Source organism: Triturus cristatus, chromosome 11, assembly GCF_964204655.1.
Source record: "Triturus cristatus chromosome 11, aTriCri1.1, whole genome shotgun sequence".
In the NCBI taxonomy this organism is placed as follows: Eukaryota; Metazoa; Chordata; class Amphibia; order Caudata; family Salamandridae; genus Triturus; species Triturus cristatus.
This window is the reverse complement of record NC_140594.1, coordinates 1,151,063,769-1,151,089,518: the sequence shown is the minus strand read 5'-3', so window position 1 is coordinate 1,151,089,518 and position 25,750 is coordinate 1,151,063,769. Positions and strand designations below refer to the sequence as shown.

Below are 25,750 nucleotides of genomic sequence, written 5' to 3'. Positions count from 1 at the left end.
AATGACCCTCGATCGTTGTCAAGGCCATTCTGGCCACGAATCGTGTACTTCTGCTGCTCAGAGCCTTCCCACCTTCATCGAAGAGAGCATTGGGACCCTGTCCTCCTGCAACCCTTGGCCGTCAAGCCCTGCTTCGGCTTCAGCCTCCTGCTTTTGATGCTGCTAACAAATCCATTGACGACCTGTCGACGTCCAGAACTATTTTTAGGTAAAAAAGAGAATTCTCTGACAGGGACAAACCCACTCCCTGTATATGACCAGGTCGGCCTTAACTTTTGACTTTGCATCGGTCTAGTGGGACCAGTTGGCGGCAAATTGCACTCTTTTTGGTGCTATTCTCAATTAATACCTTAAACATTTATATCTCTGGTTCCCCTTATTGGAGTTTTGTTGTTTTTGTGTTATTTTGTTCATTAAAGTATTCTTTATTTTTATAAATTAGAGTGGGGTTTTTATTTTGTTGTATTTTCAGCGTTTTAACTGTTATGTCTAAATGCTTTACAAATTTTCTTACGTTAATCCTGTCTGCTCTGTGCCTGAGCCTTTACTCAAAGTATAATAATGATAGGCCAAAATATTTAAATTCACATTGAGTGAAGCACATTAACATGCAAGTGTTACAAATATGTTTGCTGTGGCTCGAAGTTCAAAGCAGCTTTTGGTTTCTATTACTGATTCTCATTAACTGTGCTACATTTTCCATGAGTAAATAAAGATCTTTTTTCAAATATACAACCATGATAGGACATCAAGATTTATTACTTGTGAATACTGTATCCTACTGTTTCTGAGTTCCAAATGTACTGCCCCCTTCTGGAGTAATCACTGGCTGCTCGCCTTTGCTACACTTGTGGAGTTACCTGCAAAAGGGAGCTACTTGGTTATATTATTGAAGTGCAATGGAACATTAAACTCCCTGTGAGACTTGTGATGAATGACAAAACCCACCACAAAATCTGTGCAGTAACCACTGGCTGACCCATGACTTAAGGAGATCCCCAACTCTGTAATGCAAGCCTTAGAACGTATTCTGTCTCTGTTCACAGATATTAATGAGTGTTTGAGCCATCCATGTCGAAATGATGGGACCTGCAATGACTTAATCAATGATTTCAGTTGCTCCTGCAAGCCTGGATACACTGGCCGGTTTTGTGAAATAGGTAAGGTGTTTGGGGGGGTGGAGCAGATGTTGATCTTGCTGAGACTTATTACCTCTGCCTGACCATGTCTGTGATAACATAATTTTGCATAGGAAAAAATAGGTGGCTGATAACATTATCGACTATTGTGCTGTTCACATTACTCCATGAACCCTAACAAAGTTTTGAAAAAGAAAATATGAAAAAGGAGCTATGGTCATATTCAGCACTGAATTAGTGTTGGTATAAGGGGGTTATGGGTTGCATATAAGCTTGTCCTTGGAGGTAACTCCTTTTGTGCATGATGAAGACGCTGCAGGGGTTGGCTACTCAAAAAGATTTGGGCTCAGACAGACATTTCCGCTCCTCAGGGTAAAGGCTGTGTGCATATTGTGTTGGTTACTGAGAGATGTTTCAATACAGGTTCTGCCTTAAATTCATAGCCTCTTGCCAAGCAACTCTGGGTTAAGCGAAATGTTGTGTGCACCAGGGGTTACCCACTGGTAGAATAGTTGGGCACAAGGCCACTTGGGCCAGCTCTGTGCCAGAGAGCTGTGTATGTATCAATACTGATGAGAGTTATTTTCTGTCACAGGGACTTAACTAATTGAATGCTTCTGTGAGTATAACTCATGTCATCAGATAAAAATAACAAAGTAGGCTCTGTTATGAAAGTGATTTCAGTTGATAACAAAGTGGAGTGTGTTTCAGCCTTCTGGGCTTCTTTTCAGTAAAAGAATGGCTAATCAAAAAATGCCTTTTAAAGTTGTTTCTGATGAATATTTCTACCTGCAGATTGCTCAACTGTAGAACAATGGTAGGCTTCAGACTGGATCCTGAAACTTTAAAGCAGTCATTTTGCTGGTAGGGGACGTTGGCTTTATAGCGACGCTGGAAGTAGTGTCAGGGGAGGTCATCAAAGCTATAACACCTACCACAGCTCAACTATGTCAGTTCCCTTTTTTCTGCACCTTCAACACTAATTCGGAGCTTGGTCTCTCCTGAGAGTCTTGAGTTTTCCTCACACATAAAAGTTACAAGTGCAATGCTACATCATCTCCAAAGTGTTCCGGCTTTAAGCCTTGTAGGGACTGTTAGGGACAGATGTCAATCACAGACCCACACTGCATTTGTTTTATTTGCTTGGGGTTTGATCATGATTCCCTCTGTTGTATCTCTTGCCTCAGTATACACCAGAAAGCAGTCCAGAAGCAGAAAGCCAAGCTCTTTATGGCTAGAACGCACAAAAACAGAGTCATTGACAATCCTTGATCTAGGTCTTTCTCCTTGTATTCCTCAGGAGGGAAATTAAAAAAGCACAGAAAACACAGGATGAGATAAAGAACATGTAATTCCTCTGGATGACCCTGATCTTCCAGGTTCATCATTTTCAGAGCCGCCGTTGGTAGAGATAGCTTCGACTGTCATGCCTTCCGATGGGTCTGCACTTGGTATTCAGCTGGACCAACCTCGGAGAAGACTCCATCTGCATCAGTGTCTGCAATCCCACTGGTGCTAACACCTTTCTTGCCATAGCCATAAAAGCCGATGCCCTCCCTACGCCGGTCGGCACCACAGTTGCTGGATGTCCAGATGGCATCCTTCCCGGAGTTTCCAGCACTGTTTACAGACCCATTTGCATTCCTCAATGACATCTTTGGGATATTTACCAGAGCCTCAAACCACTCAGGTGCACCAGTGGGACCTAATGGGTAATTTGGCCTCCCCATGGTTAAGCTGATGATGCCGCATGTCACATTACCTGCAGCACCAGCGCCTGCCCCAGGTTTCACACAGACACACAACTATGCAATACCACCTTCAGCACCATTGTCAATGCCGAAGGCCAAACCACCAATGCCACCGCCTCCACCCCTGCTAGAGCCATACTCAGAGACATTGGTGCTACCTTATCTGCCTTTGGGGACTCCTCCCCAGAAAAGTTCTAGAAGAGAGGCGCAAAGACTCATTGAGGATGAAGAATATCGCCAACTAATTCATGATCTCTTTGAATCAGATTCTGATTTGCTCACTTTTTATGAATGTGGAAATGACTGGTAGAGGACTCTTACAACATCGCTAACTTGTCTTTGGCTAGCGGGCTGGATGCTTATCCCGACATGGGTAAGGAATTTCTTGCTGGCTCCTTAACCCTGAAGGTCATGTTGCAACATTCTGTGATTAAGCAAGCAGCTGAAGGTTTAGAGGTGCAGCTACCATCAATTGATGTGAAGACAAATTTTCTCATGGAGGGGTTCTCCCTGCCACATACATTTCAGAACTCTTTCTGCCCTACCTTAATAGAGTCAGTCTTAGCTTCTTGGAAGAATCCAACTTCAGCTTAGCTGTCAATTGGCTGGTACCCAGGCGATATTGACCTGCTCCAAGTGACTCAGCTTGCTTAGCTGCCTATCCATCTCCAGAGAGTCCTGCGATACAGGCATTTTGTTCTTCTGGATAACTACAGGAAACATTTTCTACAGTTCCATCCGACAGGGAATTCAAATGTTTGGAGGCATAGGGGGCCGACTCCGTTGCCATAGCAATTGGTACCTCAGTATCCATCTGTCATCATACCTGGCCAGAAACATCAGGTTTCTCTACTGATGTGCAAGCTCATGAGTTCTGGGTTAAAGTGACTGCTGCACTGAAAAAATCTTTTGTTCTAGCCATTAAGGCAACAATACGTTACAATAGCCGTCAGCAAGCTCAGCCTCAGCAGTTTTTGTCACTTTCAAGATGTTTACTAGTGGTTTCTCCTTTCACCAGAGACAATTCTTCCAACAACATACACAGCTCATGAAAACCCACTGGCCTATCAGTACATGAGCAGGGGCATAGCTAGGGGTTGTGGATCCCTTAGCAAGCCCCCTTCTCCTCTTCTTCCCATGCCCACTCAGGAAAACAGTATTTGTTCTCTTCCCCAAACACATTTGGAGCCTTCAGAAGGGTGAGGGTATTCTGTTCTGCCGGCCTGGCAAACCATCACTTCAGACAGTTGGTTCCTTCACATAGTGGAAGATGTTACACTTTCTTCAAGTTTGACTCTCCATGCCACCCCGTCGTCTCCTCCTACTCAGAGCACTTCACCATCTTACAGTAAGAGGTGGTAGCACTCCTGTAGAAAGGAGCAGTGGAGTTAGTGCCACTGTAGGAAATGGGCCAAATATGTTATTTACTTTATTTTCTTGTATTCAAGTAGGATGGTGATCTGCATCTGATTCTTGACCCTAGGGAGTTGAACTACTTCCTTGGGACAAAAAAGTTACAAATGCTGACCCTCCCTCCAGTGTTACTGGCACTGGAGATTAGACTATGTCACTGGACCAGCAGGATACGTAGTTCCACATTCCTATCCTGCGGTCCCACCACACGTACTTGAGATTTGTTGGGGGGTCTACGCATTACCATTGTGCATCTCTCCCCTTTGGATTAACATTGGCAACTTGAGCCTTCACCAAGAGGAAGTCAGTGGTTGTGTCCCATCTCAGACGGTCGGGCATCTCAATCATTCCGCTACCTGGATGACTTCCTCATCAAAGCAGGGTCACCACATATGGTGTCACCCCATTTGAAGTTGACACAGTCCCTGCTGTTTGAACTGTGCTTTTCCATCAACAAGCTCAAATCTCACCTGAAGCCATCCCAGCGACAGTTCATAGAGTCATTTTTTAACACTACCCTTCTCTATCCGCTCCTTCCTTCCATCTCAGAGGAATACAGGCATGCAAGAGATAGTTCTGTCCTTTCAACGAGGTGCTAGACATTCATATCTAAGAGTTCTCAGATTCATCGGTTTGCGGGCTTCATGCATTCTAATGCACATGTCCAACATTAAGGCCCTACAGTGGTGTATCCATAGGCAGTGGCTTCAGTGCATGGAAGCCATGAAGGACTCCATTCTAATCTTCCCCAGCGCTGCTCCAGAAGTGGTTTGGTGGGGGAAAGAGGAAAACCTGAGCTGCGCGATGGCCTTTACCCCCATCAATGGTCACTCCGGTAGTTCCTTATGCCTCCACCTTAGGGTAGGGAACCTTCCTGGAGGTTCTGGAGATCAGAGGAGCCTGGTCTCCAGAAGAACAGGCTCTTCATACTAACCTATTTGAAATGTGGGCAATTTGGCTGGTGCTCAAGGGTTTCCTCCCCGCCTTCCAAGATCAGTCTGCCCATATCTTGCCAAACAACACAACAGCAATGTGGTATGACAACTAGCAAGGGAGAGTAGGTCTTACCCTCTTACCCTCTTTGCCTGGAACCATTGAGACTGTGGTCTTGGGCGCACCACCAAGGGATCTGGCTCACTGCCAATCACTTAATGCAGTCTCTGCATGTCAGAGCCAACGGCGTTATTGTGCCAACCACGAATGGCGTCTTCCAGATGTAGTCCAGGATATCGTCACCCAGTGGGGAACTTCTCAGAAAATGCTCATTGCCAATAGTTCTGCATCCTCCAATATCTGATAAGGGGAGCTTTGGGGCTGCATTTCTATTGTGGCAGAGCTTTCAATGGCATTATGCATTTCCCCACATACTCTTGATTCCTTGAATTCTGAGGAAGATTCACCAAGACTGGGCCCAAGTCATTCTCATTGCCCCGAATTGGCCATGGAAAGTGTGGCATGCGGTCCTTATGCTCTTCTCCACATGTACCCTTTTGTGACTTTCATGCAGGCCGGACCTTCTCTCCCAGTCAGTTCTCGACCCCAATCTCCGAGACTTCCACCTACATGCTTGGAGATTGAGTGGGGCATCTGAGTTCCTTTCAGCTGCCACCGAAGTTGGTGAAGGTCATTTTGTCAGTGTTTCACCCCTCTACAAAATCCACTTACTCTAGAATATGGAGCAGTTTCCTTGCATTGTGTGAATACTCTTTCTACCTGCAGATTCCTCAACGACCGCTCTCTTCACGTTTGATGAATGTATTATAGAGAATGTTAATAAGATCCCAATCTGTATTTTGACACTGCAATACTCTATCAATGCCAGTCAGTCTGTTTATTTTGAGGTTTTGGAAAAAATGGATGGAAACTGATGTTGTGCTTGGGTTGCTGCAATATAACTTTGATGATGTCATTTAACAACACTTCCACCATCAATACGAAGCCAGTGCTTACAAATTACGACATGTAGATCTTTGAAGTTTCTGAATCCTGTCTGACAACAAGAGTTAGTCTACAGAAGAGCTATCTGCAGGTAGATAGAGTATCCACCAGAAAGATCATTGCCAGAGGTAAGTTCACATTTCTTCCCAGTTCTATTTTGCTGTTGGAGAGCGCCCTCCATCTATACTCCCAAAAAACTGTGGAGCCTGTGTGTATGTATTTATCCCCATTTTGTATTTATCAATATTTGTGGGTACCTGTAAAGTAATCATTTTGTAAGTTTTCGCTACTGTTTCACTATTTACCACTCTGCTGCACCTTGCCTGATCTAAGAAAATCCATGTCTTGATATTTCCATCCCTAACCTAAAGCCCACAAGTGTAGAAAGTCTGCCATACCTTTGATTTCCCCAAACACATAGGATCGGTCTGCTGTCATAAGTGTTCTTAGATGTATGTTTCAATTTTGTTGCATGCGAAGCTTCATGAATCAGGCCCTAAGTGTGCACAAACAAAGGCATAGAGGGAAGTGACATGACAGTTCTCACTCAGCACAAACAAAAAAAATGTTATAGGTGGGAACTGACCAGCTATATATGAATGAGTATTTCATGAAACCACAATTGGGGTGTTGTTCAGATGTCCATAAAAAGTTACAATTTCCCATATTTCCTATGTGGTTCTATTTTGTACACAATGCAATTATATCCTTGACTCAGAGTCCGATTCCATCAACCTTTATGGCTGAGGAGATGACGTGTGTCTTAAGTGAGGTACAGTGTCATTGCCCACATGATACTCTCAATAACATACCCTTGGTGACTTTCAGCATGTCAAACATGCTTTGCCGTTCTTCTGCTGGAAGTCTGTCACCCTTTCCATGGAGGTCTTTCCTTAAGCTAACTCCTCCAGATGTAATGGTGGACTGCTCATAATAGATTAAATGCATGGCAGTCACCTCCAGACCTTGGTAGAGACAATGGTGGCATGTCCAACACCTACACTACATTAAACATGGAAGTGGTACTGCTGAGGTGCTACAGGGAGCAAAGATAGTCATTCGATATTAGTGTTTATATTGGCACAAAAAAGCCTAAGTGACTTGATTTTGCTGGCTGGTTTCTGGACCAAATTGCCAGCATCTTTCAATTGATTCTAACATTTTCCTAGGTTCTATCCTGCCTTTTACTGACACAATTTATAAAAGGGAATTTGAATGTGCTATTTGTCATGAAACAGTGTCTGATTATTGAACACGTTTTTCTACTGTATTCAGAACATAATACCACATGTTGTCATGGTTTATCATGCAGCATAGTAGAGGTCTTACCTGTGGGGTCACAGTCAAAATAAAGAGCAGGCACTCCATGTATGAGAATTACTGCTTCACTCTGGTGATACTAATGAGATATGTATGTCCAGTCAGATAATGGTTAATGTCCCTGTCACCTTTCAGACCTGTCATGGTTGGTAGGAGGAAGGTGCTGAGCAAAGTACAACTAGTGTGCAGGAAATGAAAGCCAGTTGTCAAGTCATTAGCTGGGTTTGACAACCCTGCTCACTGCTATGAAGGGCATTCTGTTACAACTTTCCATAGTATGGGACAGCTTATCTTGGAATCAAGGGTAATGCATATTTGTAGCAACCATTTATATTATTCTCTGTTTCCATACTTCTTTTGTAGACATTGACGATTGTAAAGGTGTACTTTGTGCAAACAGTGGAATTTGCATAGATGGAATCAACAACTACACTTGCCGATGTACCCCAAACTGGCAGGGTCTTTTATGTGACATAGGTAAGATCTTCTGATTTCACTGGTTTGACACCTTCAATTTTCAAATGAAGAAATGAGATATGTTCTAAAAACACTTTGTGTAATCTTACTTTGGAAGTATGCTTTCACACTTCCTTCAGGGACATCAACTTCACCACCAAATCTCCCTACCAGATGTGATAGTGAGTGTGGTCAGCAGGCAGGGACAGCACAGTCACACAGTGAGGTGAGGGATGCACAGACTAATAGCACTACCAATAATTGTTACTAGGCTTCTCAAATGAAGGATCGCTTAACGTTTGAGGTTATATTGTTGGTGCTAACTATTCCTCTTTAGAGATAATGAGTCAGTCAGGTTACACATGGCTTACAATTATTCTTCTCTACCAAATATTTTGAAAATACCTGGTCACCTGTCTCTAAATTTCTACTACACTCTGCATTTACTCTTTGATTGAAATTGAAAAAAAACTGCTGTCCTGTCATCAGGCTACTAGACCCTCTCTCCAATTCCTCTCAATCCCTCTACCCCTTCCCCCCAGCCAAATATAAATGATATAATACCCGGCTACCTGCTGGCTACCTCAGCCAGCATCTATGCCTTACTTCCCTGCTGCAGCTTACTCTTTGGTGTCTGTGGAACAGAGAGCAAGGCAGGGACTGCCGTGAGTGACTTTCTGGTCAATATTATAGCATTATAGCCCACTGTATTTTGTTTTGCAATAATGATTTCCTATTGCATAAATGGATTGAAAAACTTGTTGACTCATGATATCTGTAATGCTGACCTTGTTATGTAAAACAATAAAGATTCTTTAAAAAAAAATCACGACTATTACCCACCTTTCAATTGTCAGGTGGGAGAAAAAGGCAAGGAACAGCTTTTAATAACTCACATACAGACAATGAGGCTATTAGCACAACTCATCCCCCCCACACCTCTCTGTTTCATTTTGCTTGTTCAGACCGTGATTGAATTTAGCATGCAGGCACACAGACTTCTATACTGGCAGCATTCTAAGTATTCTAGGCCAATGTCAGTATTCCATCCAGGGTGCTAAATATTTTTTTCTTCGTTTATTTTATTCCATGTTGTGTTTTTTATATAATAATTTTTCATTTATATAGTGCTTTTAAAAACAACATTGCTACCTTTTAGCTGAGTGCTGCATTTGTGTTTTCTCATTAACAGATAGATCACCAATTTTTAGAAGGAGATGCTGTCCTATTTTAAGTCCCTGTGGCTGCATCCTTTGTGGTAGCAAGGCTTTTGCTGTGGTTTTGTACTCATGACTGTTTACATAGGGCCTACCTCTAGTGCTTCCACCCCCACAAAACTCCAAAGGAGCCCGAATTGTGAGACATGGCCACATCATTATCATTCAATTTCCAGGCTTAAAAGACTTTTTGGATATGATCAGGCCTGGATTGGCCAGTAATTGTTAGAGACTGCATGTTAGATCATTTCGGAAGGACACAAAGCTGCCTTTCTAATTGCTATACTTTCCCATAGACTACATATGTGATCTCTTCCTAGGATCAGATAGGATCCGGGCTTGACCCAGAATTCTTTCCTGCCAAAAGCAGGTCACAGAGGGCAGTGCAAATGTCAACCACAGCTCTGAACAACTCCACAGAAAGTGACTCAGTTGGTTAAGTATAAAGGTTTAGTATAAAGTGCCCTTTGAGCCAGTAATGGCAGCACAGTGAAACAGATGGGAAGCACATAAAAACTTCCTCTTCTTCCGCCATCAGCATAAAAGTCAACAGAGCCATAGGGGGTCTTCTATTGGACGATGTTACCTTTTTTGATATGCTAAAATTTGAGACTGTTTATGCCTTCTGGTGCACCATCTGGAGCTGTCACGGTTTCTGTGGGACAATCAAGGACAGTCCCAATCCTGTTGTGAGCCTGGGAGCCATCATGACTAGCTATGAGTGCGGCACCCATTAAGCCTCCTAATTGAATTTACTGGGGGAGCTCCCAGTCCAGCTCAATCTGAATCTGTGCCTCAAGGCTGGAGTTTTCAACTTCTCACCTTGTCCCCAAGATACACCTAGTTGACTTACTCAATTTAGCAAGTGCTTGCACTAAATGTAATCCTAGCACATTGTTGATGTTGGAGTTCACTCTTTAGGTGGAACTGATAGTCCTACTTAATGGAATTAAGGGCAGCTTTGTTTTCTAAGCGGGCATCACAGAAGGTCTCTTTTGAGTCAAAACTTGAATATGTCGCCATATTAAATTGGTGGGTGTATTATTCAACCCAAACTGTATGCCCCTGAACTAATACAGGTGCTTGGGGATAAGAAGGGTCAGAATATTCCTTTTTCTTTAAAACAAGGTGAAATCTGTAGAATCCACCAGCTCAATAAAATGTCCTTAGGCCCTTTTCAGCTCCTATTCTGCCCACTAGTTGGACCACACTATAAATATGGTGGCCCTCAGGTTTTGCGACTTCAAAGCACAATACTGCACATATATCTAACATCTGTTGTCCCTTGCTTAGGATCAACACAACCAAGCTCAATAATGGAAGCACTAGACTCTGCAAACTTTTAATCATGTTAGAGTCTATCATCTTGTCCATGTTTGCTTGGACGTGATTCTGCACTGTATCTGACAAACTGTAATTGATTCTCTATACAAGATGAGTGTCCCCATTGTCCATGTCTTCTAAACATTATCAGTCATGGGGTCAGTGGTAAACATCTTGACAACTGCCTCAGCACTGCTTTACATTCATAACACTAGGCAGTGTCTGGTACTGGACAAGTTGCACTCCCCTACCAAGCCTTCCTTTTGATCTCAATGTAGCAGGCGGGTGTCACTCACTGTCCTCTGCATTCTTTTCTGCAAGCTCACCTGTCATTGCTGTCTTCCTTATAATGGTGAAAGGGCTGTAGTATTTGTCCTGCAGAGTTTAAAAACGTGCTTCATTAACAGACTTCCTCTCCTTGTGGTAACCTGTAAGGCTTAACCTAGCCCTTAACTCAGTCCAATATTACCTTCAGTCATGTGCAAGAGCTGAGACATTTTCTCCTCGGACCCAAGCTCACAGTCCACCTCAGCATGGGAGCCAGACCTGGGATTGACTTATAAGCCTTTCTCCTCCAGTGGGTTGTCTAGAAAGTTTCAGAAGGGCTACAATACATGTCCTTTATCACACATGGCAATAGCTACACAGCAGACATAACAGGATCATGTCACACATCCTCCTCAAGGGTAGTACCAAAGCTCTCATCATAGGTTTGGCCGTTTTATAGACCCTTTCACCATATCTATATTTCTCAGGATGGAATCAAGTGGAGAAATGTAACATTATCATATTGGAGTTAGTACACCAACCTATATTTGTTCCTAGAGACACCCTGATAAACGAATAAAGAAACCCACAGTTTTGATCCTAACTCTCCCAAAATGTAGCCCAGCTACTTGATGTGGAACATTAAATAGTGTTATCCACTGCTAAGTAACCAGTGAAACAAGGACTTAGGGCAGGATCTCACACTGCTGTAGCACCAAGGGATTTGAATACACTGCCCCCCAGTCGGGCTCTAATCCCTCCCTTGCCCCGCCCAATGCCCAGCTGTAAATCCCACAGCAAGTGCTGACCCAGCCCCATACAGAATCCTAGGCCAGAGGTTGTAGCCTGTGGCAGCGAGGTCCCGCACCCTACTAAAATCCTGTATGGGAGTGCAGACAGCACACCTCCATGCAAGCACAGACCTTCCCCGATCTTTTCTCACCAACGTCCACCATCCCCCCAAAAAAGATAGTCCTGGGCACATGCATGGACTGGATCAGAATAGAACCCCCTTCCCTTCTTGAACAAGGATAGCAAAATAGCAAAGCCAGAGGATGTGTGCCACCCCCAATCCCCTTCCTCCACCCATAGCACAACATGGGGAAGCAGACAACACTCTCTCGGACTACTTCTTCCCAACCCTGACCCCACAACCCTCACCCAACTCAAACTGGCCCCTCCCACTGACATTTTTGACCTGCTCTGAACAAGCGGCAAATGTCAGCAGATTTGTTCCTGAAATTAGGAAAAACACACACTAGAAGACCTAGTATTCTCAGGTCAAGGTAGTTATTCCCCATTTCTGGGACAAAACTTATAACTGCACTAATTTGGTTTGAGAATACTGACTGGAATCAGAGGTTATGGCTGCAGTATCCATGCACTGAATTCCCACAAAATCTTCATCTGGACTATCTATTTTATTATTTATTGAATACACTGAGAGCAATTGATAGTCTTGTTATGAATTATGGGTTTGGGGGATTGAATATTTTAAGATATTGCTGTAAGTTTTATTATGGGGTGCATTTTGTATGATTAGTAGTATATCCACCTTTAAGTTCCTCTCCATTTGATTTGCACTGCTTGTACTTTATAAATAATGAACTAAAGTACGAGGTCTACTGAATCCAGATTAAAATTGGAAGCTTGAAGCATATTAATTACCACTGTGCTTTTTGTCCTCAGATGTGAATGAATGCACCATTGGTCTAAGCAGGTGTGATTTCAATGCATTCTGCACCAATATCGTGGGTTCTTACACCTGCTCCTGCAATGCTGGCTACAAGGGCGACGGATTTTCATGTAGAGGTACTGTATGCAGCTCTCCACCACTACTACTTCACCCATCTTTACACAAGCATATCGCCCTTTGGTCTTCACTCAGAGGAGCCACAAATTCCTTCAGGGTTGAGAGGTGAAGATACCCCATGCAGATGACATGTAGGGTTGACCTCTGCCTGCATAATTAACAGGGGAAAAACATTGATTCTATCACTGTGGTGGTGTTCAGGCTTTTTTCTATGCAGCTGCTAAATACATGACTAGTGCTACAAATGTGACAACAACTATTTTGAGAAATGTAATGTTGCACTATTAACTATATACACAGAGCCTGATTCTCACACTGCATTTTGCGCAACGTAAAGTAGTACTTCTGTGGTACTACTTGGTACAAAATGCAGTTCAAAAACTTATGAGTAAAAATCTCTACCTCTACCTACGCCTCTCCTATCATTTCTATGAGGAAATGTCCACGAATCAAAGTGTACTACTTAGCAGTAAATGTGGGAGGGACTAGAGGGTACGCGGGAAGTGGGGATAACCAATTGCAAAACGAGAGGAGTTTAGGGAAAAGTAAATTATTCCCCCACAAACAAGTAAGCACATTACTTTCACAAACTACACTTCTAAAGTTACTGCAGTCCTAAAGGTGACAAAACTGTATTAAATGTGCTCCAGCCCAGCCTTGGAGTAAGTCAAGGACCACACATGGCCATTCACAGGTACCGCAACACATACAGAAAATAATGGAGGCAGGGACTTAAAATCAATCAGAAATAATGTTAAATGAATACAATTATTTCACCTTTTCAAAAATGTGCATATTTGCTTAAAGATAAAAATGTATCTGTAATTATCAGACAATTATTTCAATATTATAGAATGTAATACTAAACTAAATTTAAAAATGTAATAAAACTAAGCTTTTAAGCATTTTTGCTATAAACAGTCATTTGTAATAAACTTTAATACATATTAAAAAGAAACACAAATTTCTCAAATTATTCCTTAAGGAAATATTATTTAAAAATAACATAAGTGACTGTCAAATAAGTAATTAGTTAATACACATTTAACTTTGTGAGTTAATGTGCTTTAACTGTTTTCATTAATGTTTATAATAATTTAAATTGCTTTACTTTTATTTTTTATTCTAAATTATTTATAATATGTACTTTAAAGTATAATAAAAATTAATAATTTTCCCTATACTTTCTCAAATAGAGATCTCTACATGGTGGAGGAGATCTCCAAATGCATATTAAAAGTTACTAGTAGTAACTTCACACTTTCTGTAGTATATGACTCAAACCCCTGAGCTGAGGTGGTAAACTCATGTAAATCAACACTTTGGTGAAATCAACTTTTGGAAATCGTGAAGGGCTCAAAAGTGTAGATTTACACTTGTGAGCAGAAAGAGATGTACATATGAGTACATTTAGACATGTAAATGTACCTTTTTAAATAGGGCCCACTATGTTGAGGGCATTGTAGATAAGGCTTTATGCTGCACATGTCAGGAAATGTGTTGTAACCTTAGATAACACAAAATATACTTAAAGAAAAAGTACAGACGTCCTTTCAACGTTGTATAATTGAGGACTCGTGGAGTAGGTATGAAAGTCCCTGCCATTCAGGTTTTGCAAAATTTCAGAAGGAAAATATTAACGGACACTGTAGACTAGCATAAGTGACATCATGTGTTTTTTGATTCATTGATTTAACACTTAATGACTTTTCAAGGTCTTTGACCCAGATGATAGAACAGCATACTGGTTTTGCATAAATATGTGTGAACCTGAAACTCTGGTCCCAAATAGGGAGTTTAGTCTTAGGTTTGAAAATGTGTCAACCTTCCTCTATGAGGCAGGGGCACCAAGAGTTGTATAGTAGGGCATAAATACATTATTGGCATGTGCCCCCATTTCCACTGTCCTTAAATTGGACTCATTTAGTCTCGGTCCATAAACGACGTACACTAAGTACTTTGAAACTCTAAACACACCCCAAATATCTCGCAGACAGTAATGCCCCTGAAACATCGTCCTCATTACTGTGCTTTTATTGGAGGCAGATGTTTCCAAGATACATGTAAACTGCAATTTGCAAGCCTACTCGCGAAAACATGTTTCAGCCTCACGGGTCCCAAACTCTTATGGAACCATCTACACTGGCCCTTGTTGGCAAAAGCAAAAGACACACAATTGATGGACGGAATGCTGAACAAATCAAAACATTCACCCCCAGTCAAGAGATCTGGGTTAAATCCATCATTCTTATGCTCACCATGCCACCCCAGTTTAGAACTGGCCATATGCAAATCAGCCTTGACCCTGTGCCTCATGGGAACAGTCCAGCCCGAACTGCCAAGCCAGGTGCTCCCTGGACCGGAAACAAGCATCCTAGGACCGGTTTCGGGCTTTCAGCCTCCATCGGCCAGGATAGCTTGATTCCAGTGGCACAGTGAGACCGGGACCCACGTCTGGGCATACCTGGCGCACTTAGGGCGAGAAAGCAAAAGACAAACAATTGATGGACGGAATGCTGAACAAATGAAAACATTCATCCCCAGTCAAGAGATCTGGGTTAAATCCATCATTCTTTTGCTCACCATGCCACCCCAGTTTAGACCTGGCCATATGCAAATCAGCCTTTACCCTCTCCCTCATGGGAAGAGTCCAGCCCGAACTGCCAAACCAGGTCCTCCCTGGACCGGACACAAGCATCCTAGGACCGGTTTCGGGCTATCAGCCCTCATCAGCCAGGATAGCTTGATTCCAGTGTTGGCAAAGTCTTGTTTAACTTTATCTGTGTCTGTTCCACAAAGCTCGCCAAATGTTGGCACCCAAGGCCAGTCTGTGAAACTGTAGGGAAAGCGTTGGACTTTAGAGGGGTTAAATTTACTATTCCCACTCCAGTATCTGAAACAGTAGGGGTAGTGCTGAACCTCTGAGGGGTAATATTTACTATTCCCACCACAGTGTGTGCAACAGTTGGGAAAGTGTTGGACTTTGGAGGTTTAAATTTACTATTCCTGCTCCAGTCTGTGCAAAAGTAGGAAAGCGCTGGACCTTGGAGGGGTAACATTTACTATTCCCACTACACTCAGTGCAACAGTGGGGAAAACGCTGGACTTCAAAGGGGTAAGATTTCCAGTTCTCACTCCAGTCTGTGCAACAGTAGAGAAAATGTTGGACCTCGAATAGTTAACATTTACTATTCTCAATCCAGTCTGTGAAACAGTAGGGAAAATGATGTACTTCGGAGGGGTAAGATTTACTGTTCCCACTCCAGTCTGTGCAATGGTAGAGAAAGCATTGGACTTTGGAGTGTTAAAATTTACTATTCTCATTCCAGTGTGTGCAACATTAGAAAAAGCACTGGACTTCAGAGGGGTATAATTTACTATTCCCACTCCAGTCTATGCAACAGTAGGTAAAGCGTTGGACTTCAGAGGAGTAAGAATTTCTATTCCCATGCCAGTCTGTGCAACAGTAGTGAAAGTGTTGGACCTCAGCGGGGCTCTATTTACTATTCCCACTCCAGTCTGTGCAACTGTAGGGAAAGTGCTGGACTTTGAAGGGGTAAGATTTACCATCCCCACTCCAGTATGTGCAACATTAGTGAAAGCATTGGTCGTGGGCGGGGTAACATTTACTATCCCCACTGCACTCTGTGCAACAGTAGGAAAAGCCTTGGACCTGGGAGGGGTAACATTTACTATTCCCACCCCAGTCTATGTGACAGCAGGAAAATCATTGGCCTTCGGAGGGGTAAGATTTACTGTTCCTGCTCTAGTCTGTACAACAATAGATAAAGTACTTGGCCTTTCATCAGAGGGTTCAAACCCCTCAATGGTCTCAGAGGCAACAACATCAGACCAAATCACACTCCCATGGGCGTCGTCCCTCCCGTGGTAGAGGCGCTCCATGCCAGTCCTCTGCCTTCACGAAGACTCCAACTAAACAATGAGCCACTGCTTCCCCCGTTACCCACTCCAGTGGGGGAAAGTATCGCCTATCACATGCAAGAATGGAACAACATCACAAGAGATCAGTAGGTACAAGGCACGTTACAGAATGGATACTCTCTATGGGTTCGCTATCCACCTTCGGCAATTTCTCCAGTAAAAAACACGTCCCATCAGCTGCAACTTCTGCAGCAAGAGGTAGCCACTCTGTACAAAAATCTGTCATAGAAGAAATTCCTCCCTCTCAATGAGGGAAAGGAGTTTCTGGTACGTAAAAAAGGTCACAAAGCAGCGTACAGACCTATACTAGAACTACTTTCGCACTCTGAACAAGTCCATTCTAAAAGAGAAAATTTGCATGCTGGCTCTCTATCATACATATCCTCACCTCCAGCAAGGAGACTGGATGTGCTCGATAGATCTTCAGGATGCGTATTTCCATGTACCAGTCACCTTACGCCACCGGAAATTCCTACGCTTCATGGTGGGGACCAAACACTACCAGTACAAAGTCCTCACTTTCGGATTGCATTCAGCCCTTTGAGTGTTTACCAAATGCATGGCAGTAATAGCAGCTGCTTTATGCCACAAGGGCTGTTCATTCATCCTTACCTAAACGACTGGCTCCTGAAGAGTTCATCTCCTCAGGACGTAAAGGCTCATTACCAGATCTGTCTGACTTTCCTTCAACAGCTGGGCCTGCACGTCAACTCGGCGAAGTCAGTTCAGCAACCTACTCAAAGAATGCACTATCTGGGTCCCTCCAGGGTTGGGGAGCCCACATTTGGTCTGTGGTCGACCAAAGAGCAGGCATATCACATCAATATGCTGGAGCTACGGGCCATGAATCTAGCCCTCAAGGCTTTCTATCCCTCCATCCTGGCCAGCTCCTTTTTAATCCAGATGGACTACACGACCACGATGTTCTATCTAGAGAAGGAGAGAGGGACTCGGTCTCGCCACCTATCCTTGGAGGCTCTAGCAATCTGGCACTAGCTTCTGGCCAGACAACTGTCATTCACACCAGTCCACCTACCAGGAGATCAAAACGTTCCAGCAGATTCCCTAAGTCGTCACTTCGAAGATCAGCAAGACTGGTTTTGACACAACAAGGTGATGGCAAACATCTTCCGGGAATGGTGTAATCCAACAATCAATCTCTTCGCGGACGACGCCAACACAAAATGCCAATACTTTGCATCAAGATACTACCAACCAGGGACAAAAGGGAATGCTCTTTTGATCGATTGGTCAGGGGACTTTTTGTACACTTTTCCGCCACTTCCTCTCATTCCTAGGGTCGTAACCAAACTTCACCACTCCAGAGCGAGGATGATTTTAATCACACTGGACTTACAATGGCAATGGTGGCACCCGGACCTTTTACATTTCTTAAAGCGTCCACACAGGAGACTGCTGTGCTGACTGGATCCCCTATCCAAAATGAATGGGAGAATCCATCATCCCAACCTTCCCTCAGTGAACTTGGCTGCATGGCTCCTAAGGTCCTTCAATACTGCCATCTAGGGCTTCCTCAGGAGTGCATGAACATTTTAAAGGAATCAAGGAGACCCTCCCCGAGATAATCTTATGCATTTAAATGGAAGAGATTCTATATGTAGTGTGTGAAAAGACCTGGAACACCCTCCCCATCCACCTGCAGCAGACCCAGGGCCTACTTACCTTCAGAAGGCTACTCAAGACCTGGCTGTTCGAGCAGTAGCAGCACCCTACCCCCCCCCCCCCCCCCCAGCACCTTGAGACCCTCACGGGTGAGTAGTGCACTTTATAAATGCTCTTATTGATTGATTGATTGATTGATTTATTGCAAAAGTGGTTCCAGCCGACCCAAGGGCTGGAGGAGGTAATTTTACCATATCTCCTGCACTTGGCCGATTCAGGTTTGCAATTTGCCTCCATAAAATTGCACCTTGCAGCAATTACGGCTTATTGAAAATCACCCTCCCAGCCATCCTTCTTCCAGCTTCAGGTGGTTAAGGATTTTGTACAAGTGTTAAAAGTCATTCCCCCAATCCGCTCTCCTTCTCCCCCCAGGGAGCTCAATTTAGTTCTTTCCAAGCTCATGGGTCCTCCTTTGGAGCTGATTCACAAAGTGACTCTTCAACATGTCACATCGAAGGCTGCCTTCTTGCTGGCGATCACTTCTGCTTGTAGGGTAAGCGAGATCCAAGGGTAGTAATGAGAACCCACCCTTCGTTCCTTCCTAAAGTGGTATCTGACTTTCACATTAATCAGTCCATTTCACTTCGCACCTTTTTTCTAGGGGTGGGCGGAATTTGCGTAATCGCGTTACGCAAATCTCCGCGAAACGGTAAAAAAATCTCCGCGAACATGCAGAAATTCCGCGAACATGCGTAATTGCATGTTCGCGATGCTTTTTACCTGTTCACAGTTGCTGTTTGCGTGCTCGGGGAGAAATATCTCGCGAACACGCATTGTGAGAACGCGAACAAGAAAAAATTTCGCGAAGTCGCGGAAAGCAGAATTTTGGGCAATTTCGCGTTCTCCGCGGAACGCAAAATTACCGAAATTCCGCAAATTCCGCGAGCGGAACGGAATTTGCCGCCCAGGCCTACTTTTTTCCTAATCCCACCACACCGGCTGAAAGGTCTCTTCACTCTTTAGACCTTAAGAGAGTCCCAAAGTTTTACATAGACAAGTCTAAGGCGATCAGGAAGTCTGATCCATAAACAAAGTAGGTCGCACACTGCTCGTCATACCCGCAAATAGCCCCATAGAACTCTGGATAATGTAGTAGCAACGGTGAGTACGCCTATGCCATGAGTATGTCACTATAATGCCATCCCTGGACACGTGTTTCGAGGTAATTGCCTCTCGTCAGCAGGAAGCAGGTAGGTATGTGGGGTGCCAGGAATTCTGATCACTTGTTTGTAAAATAGGGTTCCATCAGAACAGGTTTCCCAGCTTCTAAATGCTCCATCTCCAGATGTATAGTGTCATGTATCAAGCTGGCAAACCAGATGTCTAATAAGCTCCTTGAGGTCAACCCCAAGGCTTATTCCACAAGGGGAACGGCAGCTACTGTGGCTTTGTTGCACAATGTACCCATCTCTGAGATCTGCTAGAAGCCACTTGGAGGTCGGTTCATACATTCACAAGACACTACTGTTTGTATTCAGACACAAGAGCAGACATCCAAGTGGGCCAGGCCTCTGTGAGGAATATATTCCAAAGCTGAGCCTGAAGCTCTAGATTTCTGTTCATTTGTCCGCAGAGGTAGAGGATGGGCTTGCTATTCGATTCACTGCCCCCCAGCCTTCCACCCCCGCCCCCCCTTAATCAATTCCCATCGCTTCTAACCCAGGAGTAAGCTACCAGCGCCAGGATACCTGCCAGGTGACAGCCGCGCTCTATAAATGTTAAAAAAAAAAAAAACTGCTTATGACAATTAATGAGGATTCCCTGGAAGAGACGAATAAGTTACTTTCCTGTAACCCTAGCTCTCTTCCAGGGGTATCCTCATTAAAGTCATATGCAACCACCCCCCGCCTCCCCGGACAAATGAGCATTGATTAGGTTATTTCTTTGTGCCCTGATCTTGCGGTCTCCGCAAAGAACAACTGGCATAACTGTCACCCCTGAGGCATGATGGGAAGCTATGCGTCATGGCTGCCTTAAAGGGACAGTGCCAGTTTTGGTTTATTTTCTTTCAGTTTCTGTACTTTTATAATTCCAATGCAGCCTTTGGGCTAGCAATGCTTTCCATATTACATTTCAGCTTCTGCAATTTTCATTAAAGAGAATTCAGGTGTCTCTTTTACGTCTATGTTTATTCTTACAATGAGTATGTTCTTCTTGTTAAACAAGAAAAAACTGAGTACGTGGCAGTTGTTACAGAAGCAATTTTCTGATGCATTGATTGGCTTTGCTTCTTCGGAAAGGCTACATTTGTTTTTGTGGAAAATATATACATATATGTATATATATAGAGCTATATATATATATATATATATATATATATATATATATATATATATATATATATAAATATATATATATATCACAAAAACGACCCTATTTCCTGAAAAGAAGTCCAGGGACACAGCGGGGATTCCATGGAAGCCTTTATTCACAGATTACCAGCAAAAGCATGATGCATTTCGACTCTCGTCTGTAGGAGAGTAGGATCTGCTTCACATAGGTACCCCCACTTTTTGCTGGTGTTTCACTGTTTTTCGACCTTAGTCTGGCTGTGGCCCTGCCAAGCAGGACCACAGCCTTTCTCCTTCCTCTCTAAAATGGTTTGCATGTACATTAGGTACATCTCTAATTGGATTCTGGAGTGCTTATTTGCCCCTAGTTTATGGTATACCATGTACCTAGGGCATAGGTACCCCAGAGGCCTACCAGGGGCTGAAGCATGTATTATGCCACCCCCGGAAAGCACTCCAAAATGGCACCAAAGGTCTGCTACTGCAGCCTGGGTAAGTGTGTGCTTGCACCCCTTACAGTGGTATAGGCTACCTATATCCACATATATATACAGACACATATAAACCTATAAGCCACTCCTATGGCAGGCCTTGACAATCCTGAATGCAGAGTGCTTGGTTTTGTGTGAGAGGGTGCCCAAGCATGAGCTGAGCCCCTCAGCAGCCTTCGGAAATACTTCCTTATGGCTGTTGTGTGATACAGCCATACCATATTCTCTTAAGTGCATTATAACCTCGCGGTAAATGCTAACTTTGGAATGGCTGCATCAAAACATGTTGTGTTTGGTGTCAAATGCTTTGAAATACAACCCCCCACCAATTCTGCCGGCGGGGGTAGCATTCCACCCTTCTAGAGGGAGAGACATGTTCACACTGGCTAAACCCGGTAGGACTTTCCTGAGCCCTGGCATCACAAAATGGATGCCTCTGCCACAGACACGGGTCTGGCCTCCTGCTGCTGACCGAAACTCCGGCAGGGGAGGCCTGGACAATAGGTTTCTTATCGCAGGGAGGTGTAACCACCTCCCCAGACAGGCAGATGTGTATTGGGGCTGGGCTAGAGCACTCTCTGGTGCTTTGAAGTCCTGCACTGGGGGCACACTTGGTGTCCCTGTGCATAGTCCAGTTCAAACCGGTTACCTGCCCCTGCTCTGGCGCGAAACTGGACAAAGGAAATGGGTGTAACCACCCCTCTTTCCAAGCCCACCCATAGGTGGGGCCTTAGAGTTAGTCCATCCCCTAATCTTACTATAAGTATAGGAATCTAGTCCCTAGGACTTTAGATTAGCCTGGACTAAACTCTGCAACATATATCCTGGACCTTCGACTTTCTATCATGACTAGAAGATGGAAGAAATCTCCCTTGGGGTCAAGGAGTAACTCCCCTGCTTGGCAGGCACCAAAGAAGCAACTGACCGAAGCTGTGCTTTGGGCTCCGAGTAGCCCCAGCCTTCAGCACCTCCTGCACCGAAGATTGCTGGCCTGCACTCCACGAGTGACCCGTGGGCCAGTTTCAAGTGCGACCGTTAGAGGCTCCTTCGCGATCACTAGCCCATTGGCTAGCAGGTCCCCACAAAGGCAACTCCTCTTCTGCTTGGGATTTCCTGGTTGCTCCAGACGTGCCCTTACTTACCCTTGCTGGGTAAGTCCTCCAGACCTTGCTGGTCTGCACCGCATTCCTTTCTCTGAATTCCTGTGACTTGCCGTTGCCAAGGCTTGTTGGGTCCAATCTGGTCACCGACACCGCAGCACTCGACAGACTTCGTGGTACAGCTCGAATCCGGCTTGTGGACTTCGTCGACGCCTCCTAGACCTCGTGGCTAAAGAGTCAAGGCACTCATCAACTCAGCTGAAGCACCTGACATCTGTGTGCATTGGTCCATCCTACCCTCGGTCACTGATTAGTTACCCAGACTCTGTCCCCTCTGCTTTCAGGTTCCTTACATCCTAGATCCAGGCTTGGATCTCTTCGGACACTTCTCCTCTTCACGGCAGCAGCAGTTGTTTGCAGGCTTCCATTGCCATCGACGACGCGACCCGATACCAAAAGACACCTATGCACCCGGCTTCCCTGGGTGAGGTAACTCGAGTACTCCAGTGCTCATGTGGGTGCTAACCGTAGAACTTCTTAAGTCCAAAAGGGTTTGGTCCTTACTCGATTAGAAGTGTCCCATATCTTTAAATTTCCAACCGCTTCATTGCCCATAGAGGATAACGAGAACCCGCGGTTGTGTTTACACACTGCATACAGTCCCCGTGGGTCCCCGGTGTCACTACCTTGGGTGGTTCCTTGGGGTACCAGAGAGTCTATAGGCTCTAGCCTTGTGTCTAGTTGAGTCGTGGTTCTTAAACCACTTTTTTGGTATGTCGTTTGGTACGCCCCTAGGGCCCAAACGTGTATTTGTGCTATTACTGATCATTGCTATCTTGTAACTCAAGTACTTCGAACTCCAGTTTCATAAAGAGACTAGAGGGGTGTGTGTTAACCTAAATACATATTTTTTAAATATATACCTGGTGTGGTTGTCCTTTCATTTGATCATTCAAGAGATTATAGATTGGTAAAACAAGCTGCTTTACATTCCTTCAAGACTTAGCCTGAAGGCTGCTCTCCAGAGCTACCACTAGGATAGCTTTCAATAAAGGTCGTCTTTAACCTATCACCATAAGGGGTTGTTTGGACTGATACAAGGTGCCCACTAGAACTAGTGGACAGCATATATCAGGCCACCTTCTCACATCGTCTTCCTCAAATGCTACTGACCTGCTCCCTCCTTTAAATATCTGTGGCACCCCCATTGGTGGGAGAACAGCTGACCCTGCTGCCATCTGGGAATAGAAGTTTAATGCACGACTTCATTTCCCATAATACATTGTTCAGGTGAGTACTGCAGCCGGGTTTAGGATGATACTGCCGTGAGTGCTGAAACTTGCCTCGCAAAGGGGGGCCATGTAGTGGCGGGTGAAAACGAAAATTAAGCACAAACATGGCGTCCCTAGATGACGTGTTACAGGCTCTCCTGGTGGTGCAACAGGAATTAGCTGCCTCTAAGGCAGAAGCAGCCGCCCTCAGGGAAAGGGTGGATCGCCAGGGTAGGAATCCGTTCGACGCCACTCAGGTGTCATCCCCTATACACGTGAACGTATCTCCTCCCATTCCACTGGCTAGTCCTGAGAGGTTTTCAGGGGATCCCCTCAAGATCCAGACATTCCTCACTCAAATCATGTTACACTTTTCGTGCAAACCTGCTTCGTTTCTGTAGGAGAGTAGGGTCTGCTTTCTATGTTCACCCCCACTTTTTGCTTTTGCTTCACTGGTTTTCGACTTAGATGTGGCTGTGGGCCTGCTAATCAGACCCACAGCCCAGCTGTTCTCTCTCTAAACTAATACTATGTACTTTAGGTGCATAACCCAATTGGATAGGATCACCTTATTGGCCCCTGTACAGTGTACCTTAGGTACCCAGGGCATAGGTGTACCCTAGGCCTACCAGGGGCTGCAGCATGTATTATGCCACCCCTGGCCTGGCCTTCCATTATGACACAACTGGCTGATCACTCAGCTGGGGCAAGGTCGTGTAATCACCCCTTGCTTAGGTGTAGTATTCCTATACCTACCTTATATAGACACATGTGTACCTATCAGCCACTCCTATGGCAGGCCTTAACAATCCTGGAGGCAGAGTGCTTGGTAACATGTGAGATGGTGCTCTAGCATGAGCTGAGCCTGTCTGCAGATTTCGGAACCATGTCCTTATAGCTGTTCTATGATATAGCCTACCATATACTCTTAAAGTACCTTATAATCTTAAACGGTTATGGTAACTATGGTTTGGCTTTATCGAAACATGTCGCGTAAGGTGTCTAACACTTTGGAATAATACCCCCATACCATTTCTGGCAATGAGGATATTATTCCCCCCTTCTAGAGGGAGAAGACATGTTAAAACCTACTTACACAGTTAAAGTTAACCAGAGCCCCAGCATCACAAAATGGATGCTGCTGCCACAGACACAAGTCTGACCTCCTGCTGCTGGGAGTCCTTCCAGCGAGGGAGGCTTGGACAATAGGTTTCCTGCCTTGGGAGGTGCGAGCACCACCCTAGACAGGATTTAGTGTATTGGGGCAGGGAGGGTTGAATGAAACTAGACACTGCCTGGGGCACACAAGGTGTCCCATGCATAGTCCAGTTCAAACCGGTGCTGGCGCGAAACTGGACAAAGGAAAGGGGGTGTAGCCACTCCCCTTCCTGGTCCCACCCATAGGAGGGACCTTGCAGGTTGCCCAGCCCACTAGCCCAGTATATTAGTAGCTAGTTGGGCCCTGCTAAAATTAGATTAACCTGAATCTGCAACTTGAACAGAAACTCTGGACCTTCGACATTCGACCTCAGGAAGAAGACTGAAGAAATCTCCCTTGTGGCCAAGGAGTGACCACCCTGGGCAACCAGGCACCATCCAGCGACCGCTGCTTGCTTTGTAAATGTAAATGTAAATGTACAGATATTTATATAGCGCAAATCACCAATCGTTCTCTAAGCGCTTGCTTAGGGAACCCGTCCTGGTATTCCCCTGTGAGATAACCCAGCAGGGCATCCACAAGGTGAAAGCCAGGCATCCCGCCGCGAGGGGCCATTGTGGAGATTAAGCAAGCTATTGCCCAGAGTCACAGAGTGTGAACCCATGAATCGAGTATGCACTGGAGCGAGAATTATCGAGTCCATGGACAATTTATGGACTCAAGACCCAGCCGAGCCGGGAATTGAACCCTGGTCCCGGACTGACCTCTGCTTCCAGGTCTGCCTACTCTAACCAGTGAGCCACACTTCTCCTTTGCGACTGAATCCTACGAGGGACGACTGCAGAGACTGACCAGCGCCAAGACTTCCAGACACCTCTGACCCAGATCCACATCTCCAGCGAAGCTGAGACCCGTGGAGGCGACGAGGGACGTGGGACTGGCGACTTGGGAAAAGTGGCTAGTAACTGACTAGCGTGACTTCCGAGGCTCCCTCGAGGCTGTGCTTGGGGAATTGAGAAGCCCCACTCCCGAGCACCACCTGCATAGAAGACCAGCTCCCCACACTTCATGTGTTCTGCGTGGGGCCCTTCTGCACCTGTGTGCTCGACGTGTTGTCCGGTTGCTGGCCCGTTGGCTAATAGCCTCTGCGACGACGAACCTTTGTTTTCATCTTGC

At 44.8% G+C, this 25,750-nt stretch overlaps 1 protein-coding gene across 1 annotated transcript in view; it reads left to right on the top strand.

Annotated features, from left to right (window-relative positions):
- The window catches only part of LOC146788619 (uncharacterized), a 1,185,638-nt gene that overhangs the window by 120,526 nt on the left and 1,039,362 nt on the right, over positions 1–25,750 (top strand). The window contains exons 12-14 of the mRNA XM_085635786.1: positions 1,047–1,160; positions 7,925–8,038; positions 12,514–12,636. Coding sequence (XP_085491912.1) covers positions 1,047–1,160; positions 7,925–8,038; positions 12,514–12,636 — 351 coding nt within the window. The remainder of the gene's footprint in view (positions 1–1,046; positions 1,161–7,924; positions 8,039–12,513; positions 12,637–25,750) is intronic.